This window comes from Oryctolagus cuniculus, chromosome 4, assembly GCF_051225735.1.
Source record: "Oryctolagus cuniculus isolate XC-2025 breed Fujian yellow rabbit chromosome 4, ASM5122573v1, whole genome shotgun sequence".
Classification (NCBI taxonomy): Eukaryota; Metazoa; Chordata; class Mammalia; order Lagomorpha; family Leporidae; genus Oryctolagus; species Oryctolagus cuniculus.
The window spans coordinates 57,142,655-57,161,287 of NC_142870.1; the positions used below are offsets into that span (position 1 = coordinate 57,142,655).

General features: G+C 36.1%; 1 protein-coding gene across 1 annotated transcript in view; it reads left to right on the plus strand.

Moving 5' to 3' along the window:
• Nucleotides 1-18,369, plus strand: part of ZPLD1 (zona pellucida like domain containing 1) — a 45,436-nt gene extending 27,067 nt beyond the window's left edge. Inside the window, exons 6-10 of the mRNA XM_008267008.5 lie at nucleotides 976-1,056; nucleotides 8,056-8,227; nucleotides 9,552-9,660; nucleotides 15,476-15,505; nucleotides 15,944-18,369. Of these exons, the coding sequence (XP_008265230.1) occupies nucleotides 976-1,056; nucleotides 8,056-8,227; nucleotides 9,552-9,660; nucleotides 15,476-15,505; nucleotides 15,944-16,119 (568 nt within the window). The 3' untranslated portion in view covers nucleotides 16,120-18,369. The remainder of the gene's footprint in view (nucleotides 1-975; nucleotides 1,057-8,055; nucleotides 8,228-9,551; nucleotides 9,661-15,475; nucleotides 15,506-15,943) is intronic.
• Nucleotides 18,370-18,633: the final 264 nt, after the last annotated feature.

Sequence of the window (18,633 nt, forward strand, 5' to 3'; positions counted from 1 at the left end):
GCAGTGGACAATGGCCCAAATGTTTGGGCCCTGCACCCCATGGGAGACCAGGAGAAGCACCTGGTTCCCAGCTTTGGATCAGCGCGGTACGCCAGCCGCAGCGCACCAGCCGAGGCGGCCATTGGAGGGTGAACCAACGGCAAAGGAAGACCTTTCTCTCTCTCACTGTCCACTCTGCCTGTCAAAAAAAAAAAAAAAAAAAAAAAAAGAAAAAAAAAGAAAAAAAAAAGAAATTTGACTCTTTTTACCCTCTCCCCTTCTGTCTTCTTGACATTTCTGTTCTTAGACACACATGATTCTGAAATTCTTACTATATGTGTTTTTTTTTCATTTTATTGACATTCTTTTACCATGAATCAGTATTTTTTAAAAATAACACTCAGAGTTGGAATGAAGTAAATCATAAATCTAGGCACAATCCGGCCTTGTAGGAAAAGGTTGTGAATTTGTCTCATGGCTTTCTTCTTCCTAACAGAATGTTTATTATGTATTCACACTCCTACCCCCAACAGATTCTGGTGTATGATTTATATACAGTATTTGCTGTATTTGATATTATAATATTCTCTGTATTCTGTCAAAGATAGTAACTTCTGGGAATGAAACCATTGTTCGTTGTGAGTATATAAACATGTACCTGCCTATGGAGTATACTTTCAGGTTTTGTTTCCCCAGATTGTGACCATTCACATATGTTTCTCTCTCCGTGTGTGTGTGTGTGTGTGTGTGTGTGCATTTGTCTGTGTGTCGTATTAGCCTTAACTACACTCAATGAGGGGATGACAGTTTGTTGCAAAATTTTAAATGTCTTGAGCTGAGGATAAGATTTTAATAAATAAGAAGCCTCTGTAAATCACAAGAAATGTAAACTATATTCCACGGGTTAAGATTTTGTCAATAATTACTTCCTTTGAATTAATAACCAGCCCCTAGAGGGAGATTCTAACTCTAGATTGTGCTTGCCTCTTTCTGCAGATGGAATGTTTTAATGGATTATTGCTACACGACCCCATCAGGGAACCCAAATGATGATATTCGATATGATCTCTTCCTTAGGTAGGTGTCTATATCTTGGGTTGCTACTAAAGACCCAGTTATAGATAACTGAAATGGAAAATCAAAGTGAGATAAAGAGATGATAGGGCACTGCTACAGCTTTTGAACTGAAAGTTTTACATCTTGAACTTTTAGTCCTTCTGAAGCTGGAAGTGTAAAAAGTTGAGCTAAGTTTTCAACACAAAATGCTGATAATGCCATTGTTGAATGAGAGTGGTAAGTAAGTTACGTATACCAAAGATGTTTTATTCATGTTTGGGAGATGTGAAAATATTTCACTGTCATAGGAAAAGCATGGTTAGATTTTTCACAATAAGAGAAAGGCAATGGGAGAGAATTATTTATCTGCAACTGGGCCATCTCATCATATGTTGAAAGTGGAGTAAAATTAAAGTAATGGACTGGATAATTTAGACCCCAAAGATGCTTTTGTTCATTTATCAGTAGTTAATAAGAAGTATAATATTGTCTACCACTCCTTTTTCATCAGAGCCAATAACTTCAATTTCATTCCCCAATAGACAGTGATAGAGTGAATGTAATCTACATTTGGGAAAAGGGGACATTGATCATAAAACCATTCAGTCATTCCAGTTCCCTTTCAGCATTTTTATCTGACAGCAGAACAGACTTGATAGTCAAGCAATGTCTCCTAATCACCTTGTAAAATGCAGTTGGCTCAGATCACTGCAGCTTATTGACACATGATGGGAGTAATATAATGGGAAACCAAAAGAATATGTTTTATTGCCTATCAAGGTTAAGATGATGTTTAAAGGGTATGAATCATGTTGTTGGCAGTGTTAATTTGTGCAGCATTTTTTGGGAGTGAAAAGTTAATATGCATCAAAATCCTTAGCAGATGTCATAAATGTATTTAAAATAATTATGATGTTCTAGTCTATCAATGATAGCTAAAATAGTGTAACATAGGAAAAAACTATGTATTCAGCAATAGGGAAGCGCGTAGGTGAATTATGGAGACCCAGTAAGTTCAGAGTTCACACAGGTACCACAGTCTTATAAAGTCATTTCTCAAATGCAAAAAGTAGTTCTGTTTTAGTTTCTTTCTTGTCTTCTTGATATTTCTGTCCTTGGAAATAAATGATTCTTTAAAATTTAATTATATTAGTATGTGAAGGGAATGACTTGGCATACACATTCTATATAAAATATACCTCACTTATATGACAGAAATGACTGTAAAGAAAAACACCCACAGGTTCATATGGAGATTGGTACGTGGTGGGGTTATGGATCATCGAGTTTTGACATTATCTTACTTCCTAAAGTTTCTATAATGACCACACATTACTAATCTGGAATATGATCATCAGACTTCCAGAATGCATCTTTTGGTTCTGAATCTTTTCAGTTTTCTTACTGGAAACAATAGAGAATGAAATGGGCACTAAAAAATAAAAAAAATTCACAAAAATGTTATTTTTAGTCAATATATTGTTTAATGAAAAAAACCTTGATATTAAAAAAGAGTTAGTGTTGATACAAGTGGCTAAGACCAGGAGAAATGGTACAGAGAGGGGCTTGCTGGCAGTAGTGTGAGAAGAGGTGGTGAGAAAGGCATGGATGAAAAGAGAAAGCTGAGGGGTCTGAGTGCGGCAGATTCCAGGAGCAACCAGCAGAAACGCATTCCCAGAAGCAGAGGGCACTCCTCTGGGGGACAGGTGCTAAGAGTAGGACTGAAATAAAGAACCACCAGGGCTGGGGAACATGAAGGATGAAGGAGCAGAGAGTGTGCTGAGCGTCAGAAGGGGAAGACTGCATCAACTTCCTGCAAATGCACTCCTTCGACAGGAGAAGGAGTCCCTGGGAAAGCAGGAGCTTGAGCCTTGGAGGCAAGGCTGGTCAATGAATCCAAGGAACTCAGGGTTGTTAGAACTCTTAAGAATGAAGCTCAGAGAGGTAAAGTCAGTTGTGCAGTTACCACACAGCATCACAGCCAGACACTTTGCCTGTGGCAAAACAGAAGAGGGAGCCCTAGGGATGAAAAAACTCTTGAAGAGGTTCTTACTGTTCCACATTGCCTTAGGAGTCCTCTGAAAATCTGTCCAGGGAAATCTAACTTTTTCAAATAGGGATGACAAATAAATGCATGCATTTCTTGCAGTTTTCTAATATGCTATGAGAAAAATGTCAAAATGACAGAAAAATTTAAAGATGAATTAAAATCATCAGAAAAAAAGATTGTCATGGAAGTTAAAAATTGTAATTAAAGATTCCAATATTTTTAATTAAAAATAATAATCATGATTAATATATTAATAAGATGTTTGTAATAGGGGAAGTTGAATGTGGAGTAAATGGGAACTCTGTACTACTTCACATATTTTGTTTTGTAAATTAAAACTATTCTGAAATAAAAAGCTTATTTAAAAATAATAGTTACAGAGATGGAACTATAAGAACTCAGGTAGCTTGGTATAGGACAATAAAAGATAAAGCTATGTAATAAGAAGAACATAGGACCCAAATAGGAAAGATAATTACATTACTGAAAGGAAGACATAATTAGAAAACATTCAAGGGAATACTGACACAGCAAAAAGTACAATAGGGGACTTTAAGGATAAACATTTTTAAAATGCAAATGAAAAGAAACAAATATAAAGAAAAAGATAAAAAAAGATTAGAGTAGGGGAGATAGAAATAAAAGGTAGATAAAGGGAATTCAATATGTGTATAATATCCATAAATAGCAAAAATAGTAGAAAAATATTTAAAAATATAATCCAGGAAACTTTGCTAAATAAAAACTGAAACCTGCATAGTGAAAAGTTGCTTTGGGTGAATCTGAAGCTTTCATAAGATAAAATGGGGAGTATATAAAAAGACATAGTTAAAAACACTACAAATTCAGATAATTCAATCTGCCTCTGAAGAAGATTAATTCTGGTGGCCAACAATTAAATATTGTCAAAGATCTAACTCACATAATCAGTAAACTGCATATTGAATATGGCAATTTGTGATAATATCAGAAAACAAAGTACTGGAAGTTTAAAAAGACAATTAATGACACATATCAAAAATGGAAATGTGAACTAATATTTTTCAGTAAATTAAGAAAAGCAGATTATTTGAAAAAGCAGAGAAACATTTGCTAATCTAATCAATAAGAAGACGGAGATAAGAGACAAATACTATTGGAGTGGCTTAATTCACTCAGCATAATGTTATTTGTCCCTTTGGGATTGGTATACTAAAATGGAAAAGTATTACATTGTACATCAACCGTCAGGACAAGAGCTGATCAAGTCACTGTTTCTCATAGTGTCCATTTCACTTCAACAGGTTTCCCCTTTGGTGCTCAGTTAGTTGTCGCCGATCAGGGAGAACATATGATATGCTGAGTGAATTAAGCCAGTCCCAAAGGGACAAATACCGTATGTTCTCCCTGATTGGTGACAACTAACTAAGCACCAAAAAGGAAACCTGTTGAAGTGAAATGGACACTATGAGAAACAGTGACTTGATCAGCTCTTGTCCTGACTGTTGATGTATAATGTAACACTTTTTACATTTTAGTATTTTTTTTTGTTCTAGTACTATTGGTTGAACTCTGTAATTAACACAAAATTATTCTTAGGTGCTTAAAATTTAACTGAAAAGTGATATCTGTTAAATATAAGAGTGGGAATAAGAGAGGGAGGAGATGTACAATTTGGGACATGCTCAATCGGACTTGCCCCAAATGGTGGAGATAGAAATGTGCCAAGGGATTCCAATACAATCCCTACAAGATTGCATGTAGCAATGCCATCTCACTAGTCCAAGTGATCAACTTCAGTTCACAATTGATCACACTGATAGGTCTAAGAGTCAAAGGGATCACACAAACGAGACTAGTGTCTGCTAATACTAACTGATAGAATCAAAAAAGGAGAGAATGATCCAATATGGGAAGCGGGATACACAGCAGACTCATAGAATGGCAGATGTCCTCAATAGCACTCTGGCCTCAGAATCAGCCCTTAAGCCATTCGGATCTGGCTGAAGAGCCCATAAGAGTATTTTAGGCATGAAAAGCCAAGACACTCTGGAAAAAAAAAAAAAAAAAAAAAAAAAAAAACCTCTGTTTCCACCTGGTCACGAACCGGGGACCTTTTGCGTGTTAGGCAAATGTGATAACCACTACACTACGGAAATCTTTACTTAATGTATGCTAAACTGATCTTCTGTATATAAAGAGAATCGAAAATGAATCTTGATGTGAATGAAAGGGGAGAGGGAGTGGGAAAGGGGAGGGTTGCGGGTGGGAGGGACGTTATGGGGGGGAAAGCCATTGTAATCCATAAGCTGTACTTTGGAAATTTATATTCATTAAATAAAAGTTTAAAAAAAAACCTAAATGAAAGATCTCTGCGAGTGAGATCCCAGTGGAAAGAACAGGGCCATCAAAGAAGGAGGTACCTTTCTCTGAAGGGAGGAGAGAACTTCCACTTTGACTTTGACCCTGTCTGAGTAAGATCGAAATCGGCGAACTCAAAAGGCTTCCATAGCCTTGTTATCTCATGACTAGAGCCTAGGGAGAACACTGACACCATAAACAAGAGTGTCACATTGTTAAGTCAACAACAGGAGTCACTGTGTACTTACTTCTCATGTGGGATCTGTCCTTAATGTGTTTTCCAATGTGAAGTAATGCTATAACTAGTACTGAAACAGTATTTTTACACTCTGTGTTTCTGTGTGTGTACAAATTGATGAAATCTTTACTTAATATATACTGAATCAATCTTCTGTGTACAAAGATAATTGAAAATGAATCTTGATGTGAATGGAATGGGAGAGGGAGTGGGAGATGGGAGGGGTGTGAGTGGGAGGGAAATTATGGGTGGGGAAAGCCAATGTAATCCATAAAATGTACTTTGGAAATTTATATTTACTAAATAAAAATAAAAGAAAAAAATACTATTGGAGTGTTTGGGCTTGAGTCCTGGCTATGCTTCCAATTATAGGTTCCTATTAATATGCACCCTGGAAGGCAGCAGGTGATGGCTCAAGTATTTAGGTCTCTGCCACCCACATGGGAAAATTGGATGGAGTTCTGGGCTCCTGACTTCAGTCTGGCCTAATTCTGGTTACTATGATTATTTGGGGAGTGAACTAGAAGGCAGAAAATTTCTATTAGTCTCTCTGTGTCTTTCAAAAAGAAATGAAACCAACAGAAAAAAATAAAGACAAAAAATATAAAAAGATAAGTGACAAATTGACATGGGTATGAGGAGCATATTGTCCCATCTAATGGAATAGTTAATAAAAGCTTTAAAATGTGTTAAAGCAATTCAATATCAAGCAAGATTAAACACATAGACAAAAACCAAAAATAGTAAATTATGGATCCCAAAGCACATGGAAATTTACTATATGATAGAATGTGGTACAACACTCAATATGATAAAGAAGGATTAAAAAAACTGGGATTAATAATGCATAACAATAAGAGTAGTACTAGATCTCAACACATTTAATAAACTGTAGATTATTAATTTAAATGTGAAAACTACAGCTCAAAAGTGATAGAATAAAACATACAAAATGACTCTAAAACTTTAGAATATGGAAATAACATTCATCTCATATATAAGAATTTGAAAAATAAGGTTTTGAAAACTTAACTCCATAAAACCAAAACTGTACACACACCACCCCCTTGACACATACATGTATGTACAGAGTAATGTCTAAAACAACTGCAATGCAGAACAATTTACAACATATATAACAAGCCAAGAAGCCAGGACTTGTGTCTCTCAATGCAAAAATAAATAAATACATTTTTAAAAAGTCAGGAAAGAATCATAAAGAGAAAGGCCAACAACACGATAGAATTTGAGAAAATGATATAAACAATTTTAAGATAAATAAGTACAGATGGCTTTAATTTATATGAAAAGAGAGATAATTCATTTACTCTCAGAAAAATGTGAATTAAAATGTTAGAGACATCATTTATTTTCACTTTCCAAATAGGGAACAATAGAAAGTGTTATCCTAACACTGTTGATATGGCTTTGGAGAAATAAGAATTGTTATTATAAATGGCTGGTAAAGTTCAAAATGGAACATATATAGAAGATAATATGGTAATACCTATCAAAGGATCCTAGCTATGTATTTGACAGATGACACTGTACGTATTTAAAATTATGTATTACAAGTCTATTCATTATTGCTTTAAAAATTTATTGGAGAGCTTACAGAGAGAGAGCTCACATCTACTTGTTCACTCTCCCAAATGCCCAGAATAGCTAGGGCTGAGCCAGACCAAAGCCAAGAAACTGGAACTCAGTCTGATTCTCCCATGTGGGTGACAGGGACTCCAAAACAAACCATCACTGCTGTCAGGATGTATATTAGCAGGAAGCTGAAGTCAGAAGTGCAGCCAGGATTTGAACTCAGGCACTCTGATTTGAGAGACAGGTGTCCCAACCAACATCTTAATTGTTGCATCAAATGCCCATCTTTGCTGCTAACTTTTAAAAAGGTTCAAACAGTGTAGACAGAAGGCTATCATTTGTTTAAAGAAAGGAGGATAAAATAAGAGTATATTGCTTTTGTATCTATTTTCCAGTGCCTCAGGAGAATGCAAAAATAAGTGAGATCACCTCCAGCAGGCTTGAATATAGACATGTATTTTGAAATCTGTGGACAAGGATGGCAAAGATAAAGGGAGGCTTTTTACTTTATGTATTTTATATTACTTAGATTTTTTAACCTTATGAAAGTTCATCCCTCCAAAAACTTGACCGTAATATTATAATCAGAAACTGCTCTGTTATAAATTCTATGGTCCAGGTTACTCTTGTCATTTCTACTGAATTAGCATATACTTTTATTTAATAGATGTAACATGGCATGGTTCTGTTAGCTTTTAATGGAATGGGGATACCCTTAATACTGTAGAAATTAATTTACAAGTCCCAGTAGGTTGGTTCTCTCCAGTGATGTCCTGTTTTCACATTTCCTAAAATACAGCTGTGACAAAGACCCTCAGACTACTGTTATTGAAAATGGCAGAAGCCAGCGGGGCCGATTCTCTTTTGAAGTGTTCCGATTTGTGAAGCACAAGAATCAGAAGATGTCTACTGTCTTCCTGCACTGTGTTACCAAGCTCTGCAGAGCTGATGACTGTCCCTTCCTTATGCCAGTACGTTTTCAAGCAACTTTATTCTAAATTGTTGAATTGACCTAACCTGAAAGGGTATCAAATGTCAGGAACTAATTTCTATACAGAAAGTAGATATGCATTAGGTCTAAGAATTTGAAATATAATTTATTCATTCATCCAGTAAGGACTTATTTAATGCCTACTTTGTGCCAAACATTGTACTGGGGATATAAAGTTGAAGTATTTGTGAATTCTGAATTAAATTAGCTTATCCCTTAGGATTATGAGATAATCATGAAAGGAAGCAAGGCAAAAATTGTGTAGTGCAAAGTCAAAGACATATATTGGCTGTAGTAAGAGGCAGTTCTCACCACTATGAGAGAGATGGAGTAAAGATTGGGAGATTTGGGGGAGGGAATGACCCAAGCTGTGGTTTTGAAGATGTAAAAACCCAAAAAAGGGATAGTCAAAGTGTGAAAGACATTTCCTACTAAAAGCTGGCCAAAGTCACAGACACATGACACAGGGTAATCAAGGATCTTCTAGTTCTGGTGAGGCTCTGGAGCAGTGTAAAGGATGATGGGAAAGCCTGGAGTCGGGGCTGGGCTGGTGCTAAGAAGGACCAGATGGCTCAGCATCCTTGGATTAATAGTTAAAAGCTGTAAAAGTTGTGTCTCTGAATTGCATTCAGCCATCATTGAAATGCAGACCCATTTAAAAATAAATAGAAAAAAAAAACTGGATTCCTACCTGGTCCCTAGGATCCACTGATAATAACTTGAAAAATATGCAGACTAATCTTTAAATCTGAGGTAGATTTAATATTCATATACATGGATCTCCAAATTTTTTTCACTAAAATACTCAACTTTTATTTCCATTTCCATGAACTTTTTGAAGTCTCCTTGTGTGTTTACATTTATGCTGCATTCATGCATACATGGGAAGCTTCGCTTCACAGTCATTGATCTGTTTGATACTTTCTAGCTCTATCAGGTAGGAGTCCACATTACCTTAGGTCCGTGCTGGCCAACATTTCATGCAAGGATTTATTAAAGTCTTGAGAGTTACAAAAGTGGAAAAGTTTGATAAACACAGTTATTTCTTTTCCAGGAGAACCACTGAGCTATGTAAATTAATGAGGCAGTGCACAATTACAGCGGGAGGAAATAAGAAATGTGGCCCAGACCAGGATGAGAAATACTGTAGCAGTTATATGCAAAGTAATTAAATAAATGCACAGAAGGAAATGAATAAAATTAAACATGTGGTATCTCTTCCAAAAGAATCTGCTTTCCAAATGGCCATAAAGAAACAATTTTGTGCTGGTGTGGAATTTCATTTGTTTTCATTAACACCTCAGATTTGCAGCAACAGAGAAAGGAGAGATGCAGACATGAGGACGACTCGGAGCCCCCAGAGCACTTCTGGAAACGCCGTCCTCTCTGCTGGCCCTATCATTACTCGGAGTGGTAGGAGTGCGCCTCCTTTCCTATGCATAGTAATAGACGCTTACAAAAATAGTTCATTACTTGGCTTCTAATGAGAGCTCAAAGAGGTTCCCAGACAGCACTAATTAACTGGAAGACTCGATAAACTGCTAAGCAACTTTAATTTCACAGGGGTTTTCTGTTTAGAAAACTTTTACTCAGAGGGCAATATTGCTCTTACCACAGTTCCCTTTTCACACACACACACACACACACACACACAAACACAAGTATGCTGTGCTGAACATACTTCATTACCCCTACGGTTCACTTTACCTTTCCATTCCCTGTTCTCTGCGGGTTAGGAAAGACCTATGTGGACTGCATCCGCTGGCTCCCGTGCCATCTAATTTCTGATTGGATTTGAGCACTAGGTGGTGCTGTCAGAGATGGGAGCACACAAACAAAAGTGAAGTTCACATGTTTCTGACCAGACAGTTCAACCCATGAAACTATCTCTGGGTCCTGGAAACACACTCCCAACAGCCCAGATCACTTGACTTTCTTTTGTGCATTCCCTCCATCTTTGTGAGTCATCCTACTGAATTCTCCTTAAATTTTCCAGTCTGAGTACCATGTTTCCTTCCAGGATCCTGTGTAGTACCTGCTTCCATCTGACATACTCATCCACACTCCTGAATTTATATGGTCTAATGCATACAACTGCTCAGCTACATATACTCCCATGTATACAACTGCGTGTACACACATGTGCCCACGCACATCCACACCAGCTTCACACAGGGATATATATTTAAGTCTATGTGAAACAGGACGTCGAGAGTTGAAGACAGATGTGCAGGGTAAACAGCACTGAAACTGAAGTCAGAAAACCAGTTCTAGGTACAGCGTTTGTTTTAGCGGGCTGTGACTTGGGATTTTGCATTTCTCTAGGCAAAATTTTCTACATTTTGAAAAAAGGAATTTTAAAAATTAGGCTTTGATATTTTCTCTATAGTTCTAAGTTATTCTCAAAAGGAATAATACTTCTGTTTTGTATTGTAAATTAATAATGTTTTCTCTATTTTATATTAGGGTGTTATTATGTTTCAGTTAGGTTTCCTTTACTTTTTCTCCCACACTGACAGTCCCACAATGATAAAGCAAGTTTTACCTGAAATGGATGAACAAGTAAAAAGTGGTTGGGCCTGAAAAATCCAGGAAATGCTTTAATTATTCACTTCGTTGTGTTTGTGGGGACACAATATTATTTGAAAGCAAACTAATAATGAGTCTTTTAAATAATTCATACATTTATGATATAGGAAATTTCAAACTTAGTCTGTATCCCCTGAGTATTTGGCATGTGCTTAGAATGGTTTGAAAATGACTGGTCTGTAAAAGGCCAAATCTTATCTCTATTTAACTGTAAGAAATAGCTCAAATTACATTGAATAGAAATTCATTTTTTATAGCCAGTGATTAGGAATGTTTGTGGTTAGGCGCAATGAAAACAATTTTTCTTTGGGGTCAGTTTGCCATCAGAAAAACCCTTGAAAATGACCTCTCTTCTGCCTATCTTGAGTGGATGGCTTTTGCTTAATAACTGCCTTGCTTCCTTCTTACTTACTTGGGTCGAACTAAATTTATATATCGTAGATTTTTTAAACAGTTTATTAGTAGAAGATAATTTTTAAAAACACCAAGAAAAGTCTAAGTTCTGTAAACCCTGGAAACATTTACCAAATAGAAGTTCTAATTCTAGCACAATTTACCCAGTTATCCAGGCTTATAGATTTCACCCATCTGGTTGCTCAGTATGTCCACGCCAAATCTTCCCAGAGCTAGCACGACATCTCTGATGTCATGCCTGAATTACTTCCTTTCCAGTTTCTGACCTGTTTTCCTCAGAGATGTCACTTATTCCCCAACACATTAGGGTTGTCTCTGAGTTCCCTCAGGTCTTTCTCCCAGCAAAACCCTAACAGGGAATGAGTTCAACATTTGGGATCCCCCTGAGTCATTTTCATTCTCTCTGGATTTATTCTTTCATATCTTTGATAAACAGCAGTAGGGGGATCTTTAAGTTTTGGTGACTATGGTGGCCTCACTACTAAGAGGATCATGTATAACTATGTCTACATTGTAATACTGTAACATCTGCACAAAAATAAATTCAATTCCATAGGAACTTAGAACTCAAGCCATGTCTACCCACAGGCAAATCCTTTGAAAACTTTATGTTCAGCTTAACTACCAGGGCTACCCTCTTTCCTTGGTTTCACTTTATTTTTACCTTAGGTCAGCTGGAATTTATCTCTTTAGGTTCTGTGGCTGATTTTATGTAGACAAGTCCAATTTCAGGCTTGATTTGCTCTCTTCAAAGCTCTCTGATACTTGAGAATTTTGCTCTATTTACTCATTGAACCAGTCCTTTTCCCTAGACATCTGGCTTAGGACAAATTTAATAAACTGTTAAATTCAGAACTCTTGTTTTATTTTCTAATGAAATCAAATCCACTGTGGTTATCTTTACCTAGAAATATTAATCCTTCTGCTAGACAACATTTTATTATCATAGGGCGTAATACTGGAAATTGTAAGATGATGCATACCAGGAAACAATAACATCTGAATGTTTTGTGTCCATAAATTCCTTTGGAGAAGCCCAGGCCAAATTTTTATTTCAACCAGTATCGTTGAGTTTTATAGGTAGTTAATAATTCATTTGAGGTATTTACTTAGCCCCCACCTGGGAATGGCACTCTGCTGTGAAATGGAAGTAGAACAGAAACCATGCCACAGACTTTGACCTTGGGAATTATAGAGTTCAGACAAGCGACAGACTAGGACAGTGAGGACAGTGAGGAGTAAAAAGTCTGAAGGTTTTTAACTTGAAAATGCAGTCCACTTTATTACATAGATGACTAAAGATGTGTTACAAAGTGGTTTGTTAGTGCTAAAAAGGGAAACATAGTTAGTCTGCATAATTTGAGGGGGCTTCTAAATGTTCATGAAATAATGGAATGAAAAGATAAATTTAGTTTGTGCAAATATTTTTGAAATCAATGCATAACTTTTTCATAAGAATTTCTATGAACCTTTTAAGATTCCTCCTGTGTTTCCACTGTTGTTCATTTTTTCCATTTATTTTAATTTTATATGAGAGAAAAGCAGTGAATGGCGATTTTTTATTTGCAACTTCTGGCTTTCAATGGCTGTAGTATTGTATTATTCCCTTTCTTCTATGTGTCCTCAGAGAGATATATAGTTTTTCAAGAGCCCACCAAGTTTAGTATTCCAACACATTTTTCCAATTTTAGAACGCTTCCTGTACTCCTTGAGCATGCATGTACATGTCAAAACCAAGAGGATAGGGGCTGGTGCTGTGGCACAGTGGGTTAAAGTCCTGGCCTGAGGCGCCTGCATCCTGTATAGGTCCCAGTTCTAGTCCTAGCTGCTTCTCTTCTGATCCAACTCTCTGCTATGGCCTGGGAAGCAGTGGAAGATGGCCCAAGTCCATGGGCTCCTGCACCCACGTGGGAGACCCAGAAGAAGCTCTTGGCTCCTGGCTTTGGATGTATTCAGTTTTGGCCGTTGTGGCCACCTGCGGAGGGAACCAGTGGATGGAACACTTCTCTCTCTGTTTCCACATCTCTCTGTAACTCTGTCTTTCTAATAAATAAAATAAATCTAAAAAAAAAAAAAAAGACTAAGTGGATTTGAGGGAGAAATTGAAGTATGTGATGACAGAAGTCTCCTGGAAAAATGTCCCCTTCACCTTTCTGAGCTGGACACAGCTTTGGTTTTTTTGTTTGTTTGTTTGTTTGTTTTGTTTTTGATTACAATAATATAAAAATTTGAGGATACCAGATAGCAACCAGATAAAGCAATTATCTTATCTTTATTCACTACCAAATCGAATTCCAAACAGTAAACACACATGCTTCAGTTTCAGCCTTCTGCTGAAGGTAGGGCACATTTTTTTTTTTTTTCATCTATTTTTGTAGAGTCCTGGAAGCTTTCATTAGGCCACAGGGTTGTTTTGTCCCCACACAGGGAGATTTTGTACACAGCCAAGACCATGTGGGTGACACCTAGAATATTGTTCCCACAAGTGTAGGTGGGGAGTGTGGAGGACATTCTGACAGCTATAAACTCAGGATGTCAAAAGTGGTAGGGATATTCAATATAAATACTTTTTTTTCAAAGCAATTAAGTGTGATTTCAAAACAAGTTTTAAAAAAGAAATCTTTAGAACATTCTACAAGAGGTCATCAAAATATTCATGGAAAGTGTGTATTTTGAAAAACTTTATGCATGGATTTCAAAAAATTTTAAACCAAAATAAACTTATCATTTAATTCCATGTTCCATGAACTTTTAAAATTTCCTTTATATATTCCACTCCTGTGTCTGAGATAATTTTTGGGGTATATGGATCTTCTGGGTGAATGATCACAGCCCTTTCATCCTGTATATTTTCATAAGAAAGTATCTTGGAAAGTAGTGTTAATGGGAGTTTAGGATTCTCTTGAGTGTTCTCTAATAAAACCTGTGGGCTCTCTCTCTCGCTCTCTCTTTTTTTTTGGGTCTTAAAATAATGCATTGCAACACTCTAAAGAATCTTGTGAGAGTGCCGTATTTAATTTTGGCCATTGTACTTCCAGATAAAATAACAGAAAACTCTTGTTGCTGCCAAAGCTCATATATCTGAAAAGAAATAGCACCGGTTATTTTATAATATTACACCAAGTACTAACCCTGAGTTTCATAGTTTGAGTTATTTATCTCCATAATCAAATATAGTTTCCATACATGGCCAGTTTATACTATTTTAGAAAAAGGACTCTGAAACCAAGTTTTGACTTAAACATATGTTTAATTTGTTATGGAGACTCTGACAGATGGAAGTTCCTTCATCTGTAAAATGGGGGTAACAATAACATCTCACCCATATGGCTATTGTGAGGATTAAACATATGAAACTGCATTTTATAAATGGCGTGGCATTACACATACACTAATTGTAATAATATTTATACAACAGAAATAAACGCACAATTGCACACATTTTATGGTTCAAATAACCAACATTTGCGGGCATTTACACATTCATATATTAATCACAAATATGAAATCCACTTGTTATACAAGGTCAGGGGCTCATAGAAATATAGATATTACACATTAGACAATAAAAAATAGGGAAACCAAGTAAATGTATTCATTTTATCTTTTATGTTTGCCAGGGAAAAGTGAATAATCAAGAGCTTCAGTTTTTCACTTAACAGATGCGAATACAATCACAGCGCCAGCACAGGAGTCATGATTTCCTTTCATTTAGCTATTAAGTGTGAATTTGTCTTCTTGGAACTTAAAATGATGTTTTTGCAGATTATGTTGGGCAAATTGGTGACATTTAAAATAGAGTGGTACTAAATAATGAATATTTCTCTATAGTAGAATAACAAATGGCAGGTTTTAGTGCCATAAAAATGTAATAGCTTTTAACAATCACTGCCCTCACTAACCTGACCGGAGTGATAATGATGAAACAATGCTGGCCAGAATGAATAGAGCACAGTATATTTTGTATTATCTTTACCAATGACAGCTGCAGGATATGGGTTTGGGGATGATAAAATCCAGGGTGTATGGCACAGAGAGTGGGAAAACAGAATGGTTTAGAAAGACTTTCCATTCTTCCTCATGCAGCTTGTGGGTGAAGGTTAAGGGGAAATATAGGTTAAAATGTCAGTGCAAAGTAATGGTAGAGGCAGAATAAACAAAGGCAAATACTTGCTTGGAATAACAATGTCATTTTTATATTTCTTCTCCCCACTCTCGCTCCAAGATGAGACACCAACAAACAATTCACAGCTTGGTAAGATAATTAATATGTATGTGTGTGTGTGTGTGTGTGTGTGTATATAAAAGTGCTTTACTGTCAAATTTTTTGATGATCAGTTAGGAAACTGTAATCAACTAAGTGTAATGACCTATGGTTTTATGAATTTGTTATGTTCTAAATAATAGTTCAGTGATGATTTTTGAGTTCATATGAGATTTATTTGCCAATTTTTATATAATTTTTATAGTTTGGGGGTTTTGTTTGTTTTGGGCTGCCTGTGGGATATTAGACCTCTAAACCAAGCACTCCTTTGGATATTAGGTTCAATTACAGTCCAATAGATTATTGCATAATCCAGTGTCAAGCTGCTACTCTATGAAATGTTGGTGACAGATATTTTGTTGATAAAACCAGAATAAGATGAGCTAAATGTGATATGGAGCCTTTACAACTGTGTTTCATTGCTTGTAGGTTCTCTGAGTATGCCTGCTTTCCAGTTGAACACCGTCACCAGCGCACTGATATCGGGATTGGTCATTCTGGGCGTCATGAGCTTTTCCCTTCTCCTGTGCTCACTTGCCCTTCTGCACAGGAAGGGATCCACCAGTCTGGTGTTAAATGGCGTAAGAAATCCAGTCTTTGATTAACAGCAGCAGGTAGCTGCTCTGGGGGAGAAGGCTTCACTGACAATACTATATGTGAATACAGTCAGTGTTCCATCTGAATTGAATTTCAGCCAGAATTTGGTATTTGTAGGGTTGATAGATTCTATAGTATAGCTCATCAGCATGATTAGAGCTAAAGAATTTTGATACTATTGCTGTTGTTACCTAGGTATGCAGCCAGGTCTATTGTTATGGTATGAATTGGTATATTGACAATAACAAAAAATTCTAGACCTAGCTCTTATGGGATCCTTATATTTCATTTTATTTAAATTTATTTTGAATATCGCTTCTGGTGATAAAAGGTAGACATGGAAAAAATGGAGTCTGTTGTATTTTACCCCAAGCATTAAAGTCCAGTACAATGGCATTAGATTCACATATGTGGTCCTTAAATAAATTTTTTTATTCTATATAATTTCAGTTGTGGCCAATTTACGCGCCTGAGGTTTAACTACTCATTCTATGGCCTCTTGATTTTTTGGCTGTTTTCAATGTCTGAGGACATACATTTTAAAAGAAACTCCTGGAAAATGTGTCTTAAAATAGGACATCCATTGGTGTACCAAATAGTGTCTAACTCTCAAAGAATATTCAGTGGCCCTAGATCATTTTTCAGTTGGATCAGAGCGCCTGTGTTCAGTTTTCTCCTTCTGGTTCATGTGAGAACACATGTTAACTCTCCTTCCAGGTAAACAGTTCAGCTGCTTTCACAGCTGTGTTTCCAGCAGGGAAGCAACTGTGCAAAGATCATTCTTAATTCAAGAATCATTACGTGGGAAAACAAACTATACTTGTGGAAGAGAACATTGTCACTACCACATAAGTTTAGTGTTCCTACAAAGGCTTTTAACAAGTTAGATTCCTTTTCTTAACAAAGAGGAAATTACTGTAGTTAATAAGAAATTTGCTGGACTCTCCATAAAAAGTGTTCCTTTATCTCCAGTATTTCATGTCAGTCACAAGAGTCTGGAAAGACCTTTTTTAAAATTATTATTATTTAAAGCCTTCTTTTTAACATCTTCTTGTAGGTGTCATAATCACCATGGAATAAGTACTATTTTTCTGTAATAGTAAAGTACAAGAAGCATCGACTATTTTATCAGTTTTGCCAAACATTTTACAAGCTAAGTTTTAAGCAGCCCATTTTCTTACAAAACAAAACAAAACAAAACAAAACAAAACAAAACCCTCTTCTTTATTGAAGAATCCACACAATTGAACAAATACTTCAATGACAAAAAACCCTAGCACATGCAGTTACTAGAAGTGGCATGTTGAAGTTAAAAAAAAAGTGCTGTGATAACTAATTTCTAATGAACATTTGGGACTTATTATTCTGTACTTATTTTACTGGATGACATGTAGATAATTATGTAATTTTAGATTTGTTTCAAATGAAATGCCTACACTATGCATTAATTAAATTAACAATCAAGTCAAAAGATACTTTCTCCAGTTTGCCAGACTATTTCGGAGTGTTTGTATTATGATGATCAGCTGTGTAATTGCATCAATTTTCTATTTCAGGGCATAAATACAAAGTCAAATGGGATCTGTAAAATCTCTGGATAACTTTTTGATACATAAAAAATTTAAATCTCTTAAAAAGCCAATCTCTTCTTTTCAGTGTAAACATCAAAATAACTTTGAAAAGACCATTTTGAACTTTATCTATGTTAATATGATTAACTGACCATGTTACTAATGTGACCCTGTATGCCCATGGATAGTACTGAAATATTCTGATTAATGTACTTTAGATACCTTAAGTGAATTGCCATTGATGCAAGGATTAAGTTCTGTGAATAGGACATTATACCATTGAAGCTGCTCTGTCAATTTGATTTTATGCTTTTGCAATGGCTACTGTTTCAGCTGTTGACCTTTTAAATTCTATACTCCATTTTATGGATCTGAATAATGGACATACATCATTTGGAAGTAACTGAAATCTCATTTTTTTGCTACCCTTTCATCATAAGTGAGAAAATCAGATCTACAATGAGATAAACCTAGCTTGTTTCATATGACTTTGTTTTTAAAATCTGTAGTTACATGTAATATTTAGGCATGGTAGATTTTTCTGGTTATTATAGTATGAAAACCTTACAAAATATGTGCAAATATTCCTTCAGTTTTCATACCTCAAACTGTTTTTTGCACTTCAGGGGTAAGGTCTGATAACATGTAAAAGATGATTGTTTAATAAAATAAATATAAATGAATATATTTAAACTGTTGACTTTTTTTTAAAGAAATATGTTTATCCTTCTTTCAAAATCTCATTGCTACTTTTGGGGCTGGGGCCGTGGCTCACTTGGTTAATCTTCTGCCTGCTGTGCCGGCATCCCATATGGGCGCCAGGTTCGAGTCCCGGTTGCTCCTCTCCAGTCTAGCTTTCTGCTGTGGCCTGGGAAGGCAGTGGAGGATGACCCAAGTGCTTGGACCCATGCACCTGCCTGGGAGACCAGGAAGAAGCACCTGGCTCCTGGC